The following is a 12,885-nucleotide window of genomic DNA, read 5'->3' as shown; positions in this document are numbered from 1 at the left end:
AGGTTGGTGATAGCACAACCTCAGTCTATTTGGACCGCGGTCTAAATGGTTTGAGGTAGTACCAGTCTGTTCAATGATCCCGGATCGGCTGGATCGATTCAGGATTGATCCAAGATCGGTGTGGATCGATCTAAGAATGATTCAAGCCTATGTACCTCATATAGTAAATTTGTATAGGAGTGTCTTTCTTGATCCAAAGTCTCATGCTAAGCGAGCCTCACAAAACCCCCTCTACCTTCTGATCGCCGTATTAATGTAACATTGAGTCTAAATTTCTCGTACGCGAGAGATCTAGAGAGGTGGAGTCAAACGGTGTGATTGCACAGCTCAAAATTTTATAATATAATCAATAGTAGAGAAGTTATATGAGATCTAGGAATCTTCATTACATCTCTTCGTAAAACAATTTCGCTTAGGATCGATCCAGTCTGAATCTGCTCCAATTTACTCGCCAAACGGGCCAATATAGCAAGATGCTCACTGAGAGTGAAAGTTATAATTATTATATCAAAATTACCATTCTTCAATACACTTAAAATAATATATATTTCACGATTAATGGAATTCCAAAACAAGCTTCACTTTTCCTTACAACGCTTTGCCTGCAGCGGCGGCGCCTTAACAAGAGGTTCCCCAGTTCTCCACTGACTTCCTCACTCGTTTATTCCCTACTCCCAACTTCCTTAAATTTATGAGGATATTCACCAAATAAGAAACCTTGCATGGCTGATTCTATTTATAATACCGTAAAAAGCATTAGATTGCTGCGGCGCAAGCCCAAAAATAGGGGTATACTTATTATGGTCAAATTATAAAATAGCCCTGTTTTAAATAACTAATATTTTCCTTTTATGCGACCGACACCCCTTTAATAAGATTAATAATTGTGAACTAAAATATTCCAACTTTGGTAAAACCAGCTATTCATTGATCAAAAAGCACTGACTTTGGTAAAATTGGGCGTGGTGTTGACTAATACGGCCCTTGTAGAGTGGGTCGGAGCAGATCATGGCTCAGCCTGAAAGTCCAATGGAGCGATAGTCCAGTTTGTTGTAGGGGGCTCAGACCGCAGTCTAGACTACGTCCAACTTGTGTAACAGTTGGATACTGGGAAAGTCTGTTTTTGGAAGGAGGCAACCCCGCACGAGGTCAACACTCCTCTCAAGTGCTGGTGACAGTATCCCTCCTCAAGCAGATAACGGCTAGATAATCCCGTGCCATACGGAAAGTGGATATATATCTATCTCTCTTCCTCCCCCTTATAATCACTTATCATCACCTATTGCAGCTCCTTTTCTGAAGCACTTCTATTAAGCAACTTTCATATCCTTATATTGTTCTCGAAGTGTCGCCACGGCGAACACCCCCTCTGCCAGGTCTCGATTTCTATTTTTCATCAAGAAACTCAGCCCAACTTTTAGCAATGTGTCCTACTTTGGTAGTCGACCACCTTATGGGGGAGTCCTCTCCTGCGTTCCGTGAACTTTCTCCTGTCGCCGTAGCGGATTCAAAGACCAAAGACCTTCAAAACCTTGCTGAGAACGGCGCTATTGTTCCTGATGAAACGCTCAAAGTTGATAACAGCAATCTACTCCATTCTGAAATGGTCTGGGAGGGGTCTCAGTTCGTAGATGAGGGCAACCTACACACGAGTGCTCAACGATCAATAGAAAGATGAAGTCACTGCCGCTTTGAAGCACTTTAAAGGTACGGATCCTCACACAACTTTTATTGTTCAAGCACTAAACCCTGCTAGCCCTTGGCTTGGATGGAAGTGAAGTAAACTGCGAGAGCTTCCCTCTTCCCACGCTTGGAACCCACCTCCGTGATCTCGCACTGGAGGTCCATGAAGGACAAGGGTTCGTGAATATTCGCAGCCTCAATTCAGCTGCATACTCTCATGAGGACAATATGCTCTTATTTTTGGGCATTTCTAGCTACATTGGAGAAACCAGAGGAAAGCAGGATGACGAGGGACATATCATTGGTACGTTGAAGACCGTCACACTTCGAGATGTCTATGAGGTACTGACTCAAAACCTTAGCCCATATTCGCAATGCTAAAGGCAGCTCTACCCCACAAGAAGAGCGCTCAACCAGACATTCGAACTTAGCCCTGGTAGGTCTATAGTAGATAATTTTAGATACAAGGGGCTAATGTACACTAGGACTTTCACAACGATATGTTTGCAAATATCTTGGCAATGCACACACGAGCCTGCGTAACCCATGGAGGTAATCACAACCTTGCATCGGCAGGGAAAGTTTACAATGAACTGGCTGTAGCCAAACCAGCTCTCTTGGATCTCATGTCAAGCTCAGTTTGGGGTTTTGAGACGTAAGTAAAGTTTCACTTTTTTTTAACCCCCCCTTTTTTTTTTTTAGAAAAAAAGAGACGATTACTGAAATGACAACGACAGCCATGGGAAGCTATTTGGGTCTCAAATACGTCCCCTCATATACCAAGAGAACGGAAAATTCATCATGAACGTCATTACTCGGCCACTCCTTGGAATGCCTGGCGTCCCCCGTTCAGCTGACCTTCCTGAAATGACCCCTGGTAAACTCGAGGCTCTCCTCGCGATCCAAGCTCTTGCTCAGAAACACAAGCTGTGCATTTCTCTTCAGCCTGGTGATATGACTTTTATCAACAACTTCACCATCTTGCACTCTAGAGACGCATTTGTGGACAGTGGAGATGACAACCGTTACCTTGTCCGCTTGTGGTTGAGGAATGAGAATTTGAAGTGGGATCTGCCTGACTACCTTCAAGAGGGTAACTCTCGAATGTTCTAGGACAATCTTGAAGTGAAACCAACCTGGAACTTCCAGCCAACACCTGTTTTGAAGTTCGGCATTCGCGAGGGTATGACTCCGTAAGGAACGAATTCTGGTCTTTTGTATTTTCTTCTGGTCTTTGGGAACAAACACTTGGGCCGTTGATTCAACACAACCGCCACTCTAGGTGATATGTTTATTGTTTTAGGTCATTCGGCGGTACTTGATAACACAAGGCTATGTGTATTACCTACTACACGACACATCAAATGATTTCAAATAACCTTCTTAAGCCACCTGAACTAGTTTATCTCGGAATTTTTTACATGAGGTTTTCATAGAACCAGAATGACTACTGAGGAAATGTGTCTTGTGTCAATTTTTGTGGCCCTACTTGACTAAATATATTTAACTGCCCTGAGGTTACAATGCCGCCCAGTAGAGAAAGTTAACTTTGCCGAACCATGGACAGTTGGTAGGATTTGCGAGTGGTATGCCATCCTTATTGACAGACCTTTATGGAGGTCCTTTCATGGATAGGTGAAAGTTTGTTATAAATAGCACCAACAGCGTCCGATCAGCCTATATTGTTACATGTCTGGCGCTAAAAATCTGAACTCTCACCGACCGTAGGTTTTGGTTTTCGCAATACTTCTCCTCCGCTCCTAACCTCTTCCCATTGAGATAATTTTCACCTATATCACACAGGACTAGTGACCGATCGTACCAGACCGTCTCCTCATTTATATATTCTCTACTCCGAGGCATATTTTCAGCTATTACTATCCACTCTGAATTTCTGCATTCACCATGGACCCTTGCGTGGATATGTTCCGTGCGACCATGTTTCCCGCGGCTGCCTTCGAGCCGGAACTTTTTCCTGAACGGAACTCAAACGACATAAGTCTCCCTTGGCTTAAATCTGTCCTGAATCCAAAGAATCGAATCGACAGCCTCGATGTCGGTCAGGACACGAAGTGGAGCATTGACGGATGCGGAGCAGATGGGACCCGCCTCTTCGCCATCCCGCACTTCGCAAGATCGAAGGGGCCACTACGAATCGACCTCTATATCCCAGAGCAGAAATATTATCGAGAAGGGGTATCTGATGTTTTCAACTCTGGAGCTGCGATCTCCTGCGCCAGGAGCGTTTGGTAGATCTTCCCATCTGCCGGCATCTGGTGCGTGTTCTCGACGTTTGGTCCGCCAACCAGCCAAATTTCGAGAAACTCTATATGGAAATGCCCTTTGGATCATTCATTGTTATAGACCGAATGTCTGTTGACATAAGAGAGATGACCATCCATCTCGTTCCAGTGTACGATGTCGAGCTGCAATGGCTCTCCGTCCCTAAACTCCAAGGGAAATGGAACATCCCATCTTCGAGATGGCTTGAGACCATCGATATATCTCAACTTAAAACTCTGGCACAGCTCCGGGAGACTATCACCCTCGTCCGCCTTAGCTGCAAACCTTCTTCCGACACCTTCGTATTCAAATCCACGACAGATGAAGTACGATTCCTTTACGACGAGCTAAGAGCATTGCTAGAGATGGAGGCACATCCAAACGTCATTTCAAAACCATTATATATCGTGACAAAGAAGTGTGCTTTCGGCGGCAAGGTTGGAGTTTGTGGCTTTATCGTAGAGTATCATCCAGCGGGCACACTGCGCGATGTCCTCTGGCGAACCCACGGCAGCGAGGCACTTTCTCTGCAGGATCGAATGAGATGGGCCAAACAATTGGTTTCCGCATTGCAGCATATCAATAAGAGCGAATTTAGCTTTTACTCTGATCTCAAACCGACAAATATCCTGATGGTGGCCTCGAACGAGCTGCGAAATATGAATATCCTCCTCATCGATTTTGAGCAGCGTTGCAGTTGGTACTCATGGTCTCCTCCAGAGATTTATTATATCGAGTATATTCAATACCTTACTAGAGAAAGACCCGAAGTCCTGGATCAGGAATTCAAATCTATGCTGGATGACTATTTGGCGATCTTGGGACAACCTCCTTCTGTAGTAGATGAGAGAAGGCATTATTCCAATCATAGATTGCCATGGCTCATTCTAAAACCGCCGGAACAAGAACGAGCGCAAGTTTTCATGCTTGGTAAAATCCTTTGGTGTCTCTTTGAGGGCGTTGGTTCCGTTAATAGTGTTCTAACCGCCGAGACGTTCAGAGAGCCAGAGTGGGATCAAAGTTTTCCAGAGTTTCGCAGAACCCCGGGTTATCTGAGATCTCTTATTAGAAGATGTACAGCTGGGGCCATGGAGTGGCGAGGAATGTTTCCGCTTGTCATTAGGAGGGGGATGAAATTGTTTCCGAAAGGTCGTACAGGAAGTTGTGGTGAGAAGGTTGGAAACGCTAGAGAAACGCAAGCGGCTGCAAGACTATGGTGGAGTGAAGAGGTTGGGGAAGCGGTACGATTTATTGAGGCAGGCCAAAGGAAAGCCGCTGGCATCGCAAATACCCAGGACCTTGCTATTCTGGCTTTTCTTGAGGAGCGTCCATATCTGCAGGAGATCGTGACAGCTCTATTAGAAATAGAAGATGCGGTTCTGTAGTAACAGTAGTATTGGGTTCCCTTTGTCAATATATCGTAATAAGATGTTTTTTCTAAAGTGTTTGTATTGAGATTACCGCAAGTGAATCGAAATAGGAGTAGTTAAAATAAGCGAGTTCCTTCTATAACTTCCCCTCTTCGAGAATTTTTGAGTGGGGAGCGATATTCCAAAACTGTACAATTTGGCGATTTTGACAGGGGTAGCGTCTGTACTGCCGATAGTCCCTGTGAGGATGATTCGCGGAGAGAAGTATCGGCCGAAGGGTTTAGTAGCGGAGCATCTGCAAACTGCGATTGAAACTCGCTGCCCTTGAGCGAGGCTGTGGGGGTACGCTGAGCTTTTGCATCCGATACATACATTCCGAGACTACTTGCGAGACTCTTGTCCCGCCGAAGCTTAGCCTTCAACTTGTAGATTATAGGCATTTTGCCGCATGGAGCTTGTATGATGAGTGTAGGTATATGATATAAGAAAGTGCGGCTTGCTATTCAGATGCAGTTATCGCTTAGCCACCTCGTTCTGAAATAAGGTAAATTGCTGATCAGATGACAAAGGGTAACCGATTCTCTAGGGAGCCAGAAGAGGATCCCTTGAACATAATCCAGCTAACTCAGGGCTCAGGGCCCGACTCAGGTTAGAGTAGCGACTGCTCCGGTCCAAAGACAGAAGTGGACTTTGGAGAGGTCCAGATTCGGTAGAGATTATAGAGGTAGTCTGACACGAAAACTTCTCGACTTCGCTTCAAACGTGGTTACGAGCCTTCGACCATAGGTCTGTGCGCACAGGGCATTTTCATCCAAAAATCACGAAAGTTAGGTATTAAAGGAGCGTTTAATTAGGAGTTGACCACCCGTGCCGCTGCATAAGTACTTGTACCCAATGCTCTTGCTTTAAAATCAGCTCACTTATCCATTCCTGTGGTATTGCCTCCCACTCCACTAGTACTGCCTGCCTCATCTCTGCCTCAGTTATAGGTTGGTGGTATCGTCGATGGAGAGCTTGTTTAATCCATCGCCAGCATTTCTCAATAGGGTTCATATCAGGAGATATAGAAGGATAATGTAGAAGGACGATTCTATGCTTTGAACGGTATCGTACACAGCAATTCGATATAGACTTGTGACCGTAAGCTGAATTGCCGTCTTCCATAAACAAGGGTTCTACCGCCGGTCGTAATTGGTGAGTAATAAGGGCAAAGGCGTCGAGTATTGGTTGTAAGTAGTTGAGAACTTGTGCTAAGTAATCGACCTGTTTAAAGGCCCCCTTCTTGCCCGTACCGTCGACAAAAATCAAGGGGCTTTTATACCCAAAACCAATAGCTCCCCAGGCGTTGACGGGCGTTATATGACTACGGTGAAATTAATGTTGAGTATAATCCTTACAGAATCTCTCTGACTTGCCCTTCCTCGTATTTCTTGTAACTCTAGCCTTTGTAGATCGTCCTCTAACATGGAAGGTAACCTCGTCCGACCAAAGGACTCGTAACCACTCTACGGTCCAAAAGAGATATGCTATTGCCCAGAGATATCGTACAGTAACTTGTACAAGAGTCAAATAAGGCTTTTGACACACTACGCAGCGATAATACCCTCGTTAGTGCATCCTGCGCTTGAGTGTTTGTATCGAGCATTTGAATCCAAGCTCCTCTCGTACCTTCCCCCAGTTCATTATCCGTGTCTCCCACCGCTGTGAGCAGTATACAATAGCTTCGTCAACTTCTCGATCGGATAAGAGGAAGGTAGGGCCCTTTCGATTAGGGCGTTATCGTTCTGGGGCTGGGTAGCCAAGGATCTTTTGGATCGTGGTATCGCCAAGCTTGTATCGTACCATTAAGGCGCAAATGGGGACCTTTCCAAACCAGTGAAGCTGGCGTATAGCCTCCTTATGTTTTGTAGGGATCTCATAGCCTTTTTCGTACTGAAAATCGAGCGGTGGGGGTGTGTTCAGGGCCATGAGGGTGGTTATTCTAATTTAGTGGGGGGCTGATTGAGTGAAGCCTGAAAAAGCGCCTGTGCGCACAGACCCATGATCGCAGGCTCGTTAGTCACTATCGCCGCTCTGCTCAGGCGCTACTCACCCTCGCCTCACCCTCCGCTCAGGTTGCTCTCCCTTCCGGTACCAATATTATTATGTAATCCTGATCAGAATGCACTATACCGAATGCGGTCTACTAGAACAGTAGGCAACAACCAGCCCAGTCAGCCTCCCGCCTTCACCGCTCTTTGAAAATTGGGACTACCACCACACAATATTATAGTCGAGCAAGAGCAAGAGGAAGTCCTTTTCAACAAATCTGCGTATAAATGTATCATAAACCGACCCAACCATTACTGCGCTGCGAAACAGCGCTATTTCGATCCTTTCATAGCACTGAGTCACAACTCCGGGAAAATAACAATCTTTAAGAAGCTTGTTTCACACCTCCTCGTTCCTGATCAGTTGGTTTCGAGCTATCATGCCTCCGCTCTTCAAAAAACAGAGAACTGAAGAAAGCCAGAAGGTCATATTCCTAGAATACCTTAATAAATTCCCAAACCTGCAGATTAGTAGGAGCTGACCGCTATCAGGACGTTCAACCAACTCCACTTGAAGAAAGCAATGAAAATTCTACGGAGGGACTTTTTGAATTGAGGGGCTTCCACTCGAAGCTATCTGGAGGAAGGAAAGTTGAGTATGTGTTCCACTCAGCTGCATCGTTGCCATTGGCAACTAACTATCTGCAGTATAATTGCTATCCACGGTCTCAATGGCGATCCATACAAGACGTGGACATCTGACAATGTCATCTGGTTCTCACAGCTGTTGCCCCAATTCTTACTAGACTTCGACCTCAGAATTTCAACCTTCGGTTATAACTCAAGAGTGGCGTTTGGTGGCTCTTCATTCCAAATTCGGGACTATGCAATGCAATTACTGGCTCAGCTTCATTTGAAGCGGAAAATTGTACGCTAGTTTCCAAGCGGCAAATATTTGTACTGACGGATTTCCCCAGAGCAACACCACTGGAGTTCCGATGGTCTTCTTATGTCACAGTTTAGGAGGTATTATACTTAAGAAGGTTCGTCACGTCCTCGATCCCCTCCACCACTTCGACGTCTAGTTTTACCGAAAATAAGAACCGCCTACACCTTCAAATATGTATGGAATAACTTATTTCTGAGATAATCCAGTTCCTGATAGTCGCTCATGAGCGCAACTCCATTTACAGTGATATCAACATCTGTACTGCAGGTGTCATGTTCATGGGTACACCACATATAGGATCTGATGTAGCTAAATGGACGCGGGTAATCAGGAATATTGGGAATTTTTGTACGTTTGGATCCTTCCGTACCGATTTGCTAAAGGGTCTAGAGAGCAAATCCACGGAACTGGCTGAGATCTCGGCACAATTCGTCGAGCGTGGCAAAACCATTCAGATAATATCCGTCTATGAAGGAAGACCTTTGCTCGCTATAATACCTGTGGTTCGTTTTACCAGCACCCTTCCAACCAGTACGTCGTATGTGTATAAAAATGTAATACTCATTGGTGAAAGACAGATTGTTGAACGGGAGTCCGCACTTCTCAACGTCGCGAATGAAATGCCGCTACCCCTAGATGCGGATCATCGTGAAATATGTCGCTTCTCAAACCCAAATGATCCCCGCTACAACGTGGTCGTTCTTGCTGTGGCAAACTTGATTAAAAACATAATGGTTCTCGGAGGTATGTCGCTGGGCAAAGAAGCTGAGTGAATACGCTTTACTATATTCGAAACTTTCTAACCCCATTGTATAGGCTCAGAGCGCCAAGGTAAGTTTCACGTTCTAGGCTGTGCAACGATGGGACCAACAAACAGCATCTAATAAGATTTTCGAGTAGCCTGCCTCGATGCCTTGTATTTTGGACATTATAGAGAGCGACGATTAAGGGTATCTCAAGCCTATCCTGGTACCCTTACTTGGATTTGGAACCACCCTCAGTACCAACAATGGGAGGAAAGCCCGTCCTCTACTCTTTTATGGCTGCAAGGGAAGCCAGGAAGTGGCAAGTCTACTCTGGCTAACCACCTCCGATCGCAGTTGATTCACAGGTTGTTACACATCCACGACGCACAATGCCTAATTGCAGATTTTTTCTACAGCGCACGGGGTGGAGATGATCAACAAGGCCACATATGGATGCTTCGGTCAATCTTGTACCAAATTCTTTTACGAGCTCCAGCACTATGGGAAGACTATCGCGAGGCATTCGAAGGCTACAAGCAATCTCAAGAATGGAACATTCCCTCGCTCCTCCAGATATTTTTATCCCTGGGTACAAGATACAATCAAAATGTCCCATTACGAATACACATCATTGTTGACGCCATGGACGAATCTGAAGAGGACATGAGGCAGGAAACGATAAAAATGCTTCATCGAGTCAGTAACCAGAACATCAATTCCAATGTCGTATTCAAAATCTTCGTCGCTAGCAGACCTAATCCTAAGATTAGCTTTGCGTTACGAAATTGTCGATACATGAAGCTAGAGGATGAAATATTCAATGACATTGTTGAATATGTTCAAGGCGAGACAAAACGGATTGCCGTGGAAGTTTTACAGTATCCTCCCGAAGATTTGCAAGTTGTATCTCAGACATTAATATTTCGATCCAAAGGCGTATTTCTGTGGGTGAAGTTGGTTCTTGCCGAGCTTGAAGAGCGAGCAATCGAAGGGTTGTGCACCATGGCAGAAATCGAAGACTTGACAACATCGATACCAATGGACCTAGAAGATCTCTATTGCAGGATAGTAGAGGAAATTGTCAAAAAGAATGAAGCAGCAGTTCGAGAGTGCCAAACACTTCTAAGATGGGTTGCATACTCACCTCAGCCACTAGACGTGGAACAAATACGCGAAATCCTCGCAGTAAGCTTGTGCGACAACTCTGACCTTTCAGAGACTCAAATTTCTCGACACAGAGTTAGAAATGCTGAGGAATTGAGGAAAAGAATAGCAAGCAGATGTGGAAACCTTCTGGAGGTGCGGCATGGTGTTGTCCAATTCGTCCATCAAACTACCCGGGAATATATGCTACATAAGATCAAACCAGCCGCGATCCAGCTAGAAGAATGGGCGAGCAAAATCGAGATTGGAAGATTGTGTAAAAGGTATCTGGATTACTTCAACTTGACAATTGACGCGGTCAGGACTTCGTCAAATTTATCCCGAACTGGTGTTGGGTGGGCATCTTCGGACCTTAAGAGATACGTTGCTCTTATAGAATTTCGGCAGCCAGTCCTGGTACCTTTTTGCTTGGATTCATATCGATTGTATGTGGAACAACATACTACGCCTTCGTTGGAATTGAAAGAAGTCACCCGGGATTTTCTTACGACCCTAGAGTCAACCTACCAGTTGCTAGACGGTGCTACTCTGGCATCTCTAATCCATGGTGATGATGCGTCTCTCAGAACGATTATTCGAGCCCCAGAGCAGGTCAATCGTCTCATTCCGATTCCGGCAGATCTCCAAAGCATGATCCATTTAAGGGCCGAATCTTTCCCTGGGTCATCAAGAACTCGTTATTGGTCTCCATTACAATTTGCTGTGTGCTTGAAATTCAAGGCAGACCATGCAATCAAAATTCTCCTAAGGCTTGGAGCAGATCCAAACTTTAGTGATGAGACTGGCCAGACCCCTCTTTTCCAAGCGGTGGAAATGGGCAGTAGCGTGTTATCATACACTCTTATTAGCACGACAATGAGATGCTCGTTCGACGATGCAGATGGGGCAGATCCAGAAGATATATTTCAGAATGAACCATCTGCCCATGGTACCGATTATGACGAAGTGGATTTCTTTCCTCATTATCCTTGGGCTCAATCCACTCACCCAGCTCGTGCTCGTCCTCGCCCGAAACCACCACTATTGTCTGCAGATCCTATGATTTCCGATCATGCAGGAAGGAGTCCGCTATCCATAGCTCTTGAAAACCATCACTACGAAATTGCTAGGGGTCTTCTAGTTCGGGCTCAAAGAAGAGGTTTCGTCACAGCTGCGACCAAGGGTTTAAGTGTCCATAACTATCTTTACAACGCTTGCCAGACGGGCAATGCGAGGGCGTTCGATATTCTCGCGGACTTCACAACTAATTGGAATTTCCAAGACGACGACAGGAGAACACTGATGCATGTTGCCGCAGCCAACGGACATCAGGAGATAGTTTTCAGACTTGTACTCCGCACTTGCCTTAACCTGGACTGGACGGACAAGGAGGGCCTGACAGCTTTAGAATTAGCGGTGCTCAATCAACATCAAAATATAGCAAAGATTCTGCGGGAGAAGGGAACGACTGACTCTAAGAATCGAAGAGTCTCAGTAAGACACCAAATGGATTGTACCTAGGCCAAAAACTGGACTGGGTTGATTTACAAAATTCAACATAGTCCAAGAACTCAAATTGACACATTTTGGGCTAGAGTGTGCTGTACAGGCTATGATTCTAGTGCTCGTTATTTTTCATTCTGAGTGACCATCCGCCTAGAGTGACCGGTCCTAGTGTGATCAAATCCCTTGGCCTAAAAGAAGACGGACTATTACAAGCTGTCATGTTCCAAGTTGTCGTGCTCTATATTTTTATGCTACAAGCCGTTGCGTTACGGGTTGTTATGCTACGAGTTATTGTGCGACAATCCGTTATAGTGAAGGTTGTAGCACTACAACTCGTCGTAGAGGCTACATTATTATTCACGTAAGGCGCAGCGGCAGCAGGATCCACATTCGGCATCCCAGGAATCCGTGCCAAGGTCAACAGGGGAGCTAGAATGGATCCCTTGTTTCGCAAGTTGAAACCTAGAAATGTGTCCTTATTTAGTCGATAAATTCAAGGAAGCTGGCTATACTTGAGGCAATAAGACACCCGGAAAAGGTTGACCAGGAAATGAGGGGAGTTGAGAAGAGGTTGAGAGGGGCATTAAGTGAGGCCCCTTTGGTTAAAAAGGGGACCCAAATCGGCTCCGACAAGGACCCTTGATAAATGTGACAGGAAACCGGGAACGGCCACCGTCAAGGATCTGCAAAATTCTATATATAGATAATATGGAAACTATAACCGATTCTCTAGGGAGCCAGAAGAGGACCCCCCCCCCCCCTGAGCAGAATCCAGTTGACTCATTAGCATACTCAGGGCTCAGGGCTCGGCTCAGGTTAGAGCAGCGACTGCTCCGGTCCAAAGACGGAAACGGACTTGAGTGAGGGAAGTTTTCGTGGCAGATTATAGCGGTAATCGAGATGCTCAGCGGTATGCCAAGACCAATTATCCGGGCCTCATTCCGTCAGATGTGCTTGGTAACCATGTAGCCCAACCAGGATTCAGAAAACGCGATGGGAACTCCCACGCCTTGGACCCCGATGCTTGGGTGTTCGTCGAGGGAAACACTACTCGATGTATCACGGATGTCGAGTTGCAGGAAGAGTTGGGTATTCTGTGATGTGGTTCGGCTGACTGCCATGAAGAGATGGGGACTTTGGGTATTGATACAGCGGTTGCTGTGCAGCCCGAGGCG

The 12,885-nt window shown here is 45.6% G+C and overlaps 5 protein-coding genes across 5 annotated transcripts; 3 read left to right on the top strand and 2 right to left on the bottom strand.

Annotated features, from left to right (window-relative positions):
* Window positions 1-1,758: 1,758 nt before the first annotated feature.
* Window positions 1,759-2,796, top strand: K444DRAFT_543799 (Clavaminate synthase-like protein; the record flags this gene model as incomplete). Its single annotated transcript, XM_024875990.1, has 4 exons — window positions 1,759-1,987; window positions 2,046-2,119; window positions 2,169-2,338; window positions 2,421-2,796. Coding segments are annotated over 4 exons (849 nt in total), but the record flags the coding sequence as incomplete, so codon positions are not given.
* A 792-nt stretch (window positions 2,797-3,588) lies between these two features.
* Window positions 3,589-5,351, top strand: K444DRAFT_709242 (uncharacterized protein; the record flags this gene model as incomplete). The annotated part of the gene is made up of 3 exons (XM_024888197.1): window positions 3,589-3,879; window positions 3,924-5,133; window positions 5,194-5,351. 3 exons carry the CDS (start codon window positions 3,589-3,591, stop codon window positions 5,349-5,351), a joined length of 1,659 nt encoding a protein of 552 aa, XP_024729128.1.
* Window positions 5,352-6,180: 829 nt separating this feature from the next.
* K444DRAFT_621368 (uncharacterized protein) lies at window positions 6,181-6,807 on the bottom strand (the record flags this gene model as incomplete). The annotated part of the gene is made up of 2 exons (XM_024881895.1): window positions 6,752-6,807; window positions 6,181-6,699 (listed from the first exon to the last, which is right to left on the bottom strand). Exon 2 carries the CDS (start codon window positions 6,498-6,500, stop codon window positions 6,183-6,185), a length of 318 nt encoding a protein of 105 aa, XP_024729127.1. The 5' UTR covers window positions 6,501-6,699; window positions 6,752-6,807.
* Window positions 6,615-7,322, bottom strand: K444DRAFT_621366 (uncharacterized protein). Its single transcript, XM_024881894.1, has 2 exons — window positions 6,752-7,322; window positions 6,615-6,699 (listed from the first exon to the last, which is right to left on the bottom strand). The coding sequence occupies exon 1, from the start codon at window positions 7,302-7,304 to the stop codon at window positions 7,113-7,115; it is 192 nt and encodes a 63-aa protein (XP_024729126.1). The 5' UTR covers window positions 7,305-7,322; the 3' UTR covers window positions 6,615-6,699; window positions 6,752-7,112.
* Window positions 7,323-7,596: 274 nt separating this feature from the next.
* On the top strand, window positions 7,597-11,726 carry K444DRAFT_621365 (uncharacterized protein; the record flags this gene model as incomplete). Its single annotated transcript, XM_024881893.1, has 8 exons — window positions 7,597-7,851; window positions 7,919-8,022; window positions 8,075-8,294; window positions 8,344-8,409; window positions 8,522-8,818; window positions 8,894-9,059; window positions 9,132-9,146; window positions 9,216-11,726. The coding sequence occupies exons 1-8, from the start codon at window positions 7,807-7,809 to the stop codon at window positions 11,723-11,725; spliced, it is 3,423 nt and encodes a 1,140-aa protein (XP_024729125.1). The 5' UTR covers window positions 7,597-7,806.
* Between the last annotated feature and the right edge of the window lie 1,159 nt (window positions 11,727-12,885).

This window comes from Hyaloscypha bicolor (genome assembly GCF_002865645.1).
Source record: "Hyaloscypha bicolor E unplaced genomic scaffold K444scaffold_182, whole genome shotgun sequence".
NCBI classification, from domain to species: Eukaryota; Fungi; Ascomycota; class Leotiomycetes; order Helotiales; family Hyaloscyphaceae; genus Hyaloscypha; species Hyaloscypha bicolor.
Note: the sequence above shows the minus strand (reverse complement) of the source record. Positions and strands in the feature narration are given on the sequence as shown.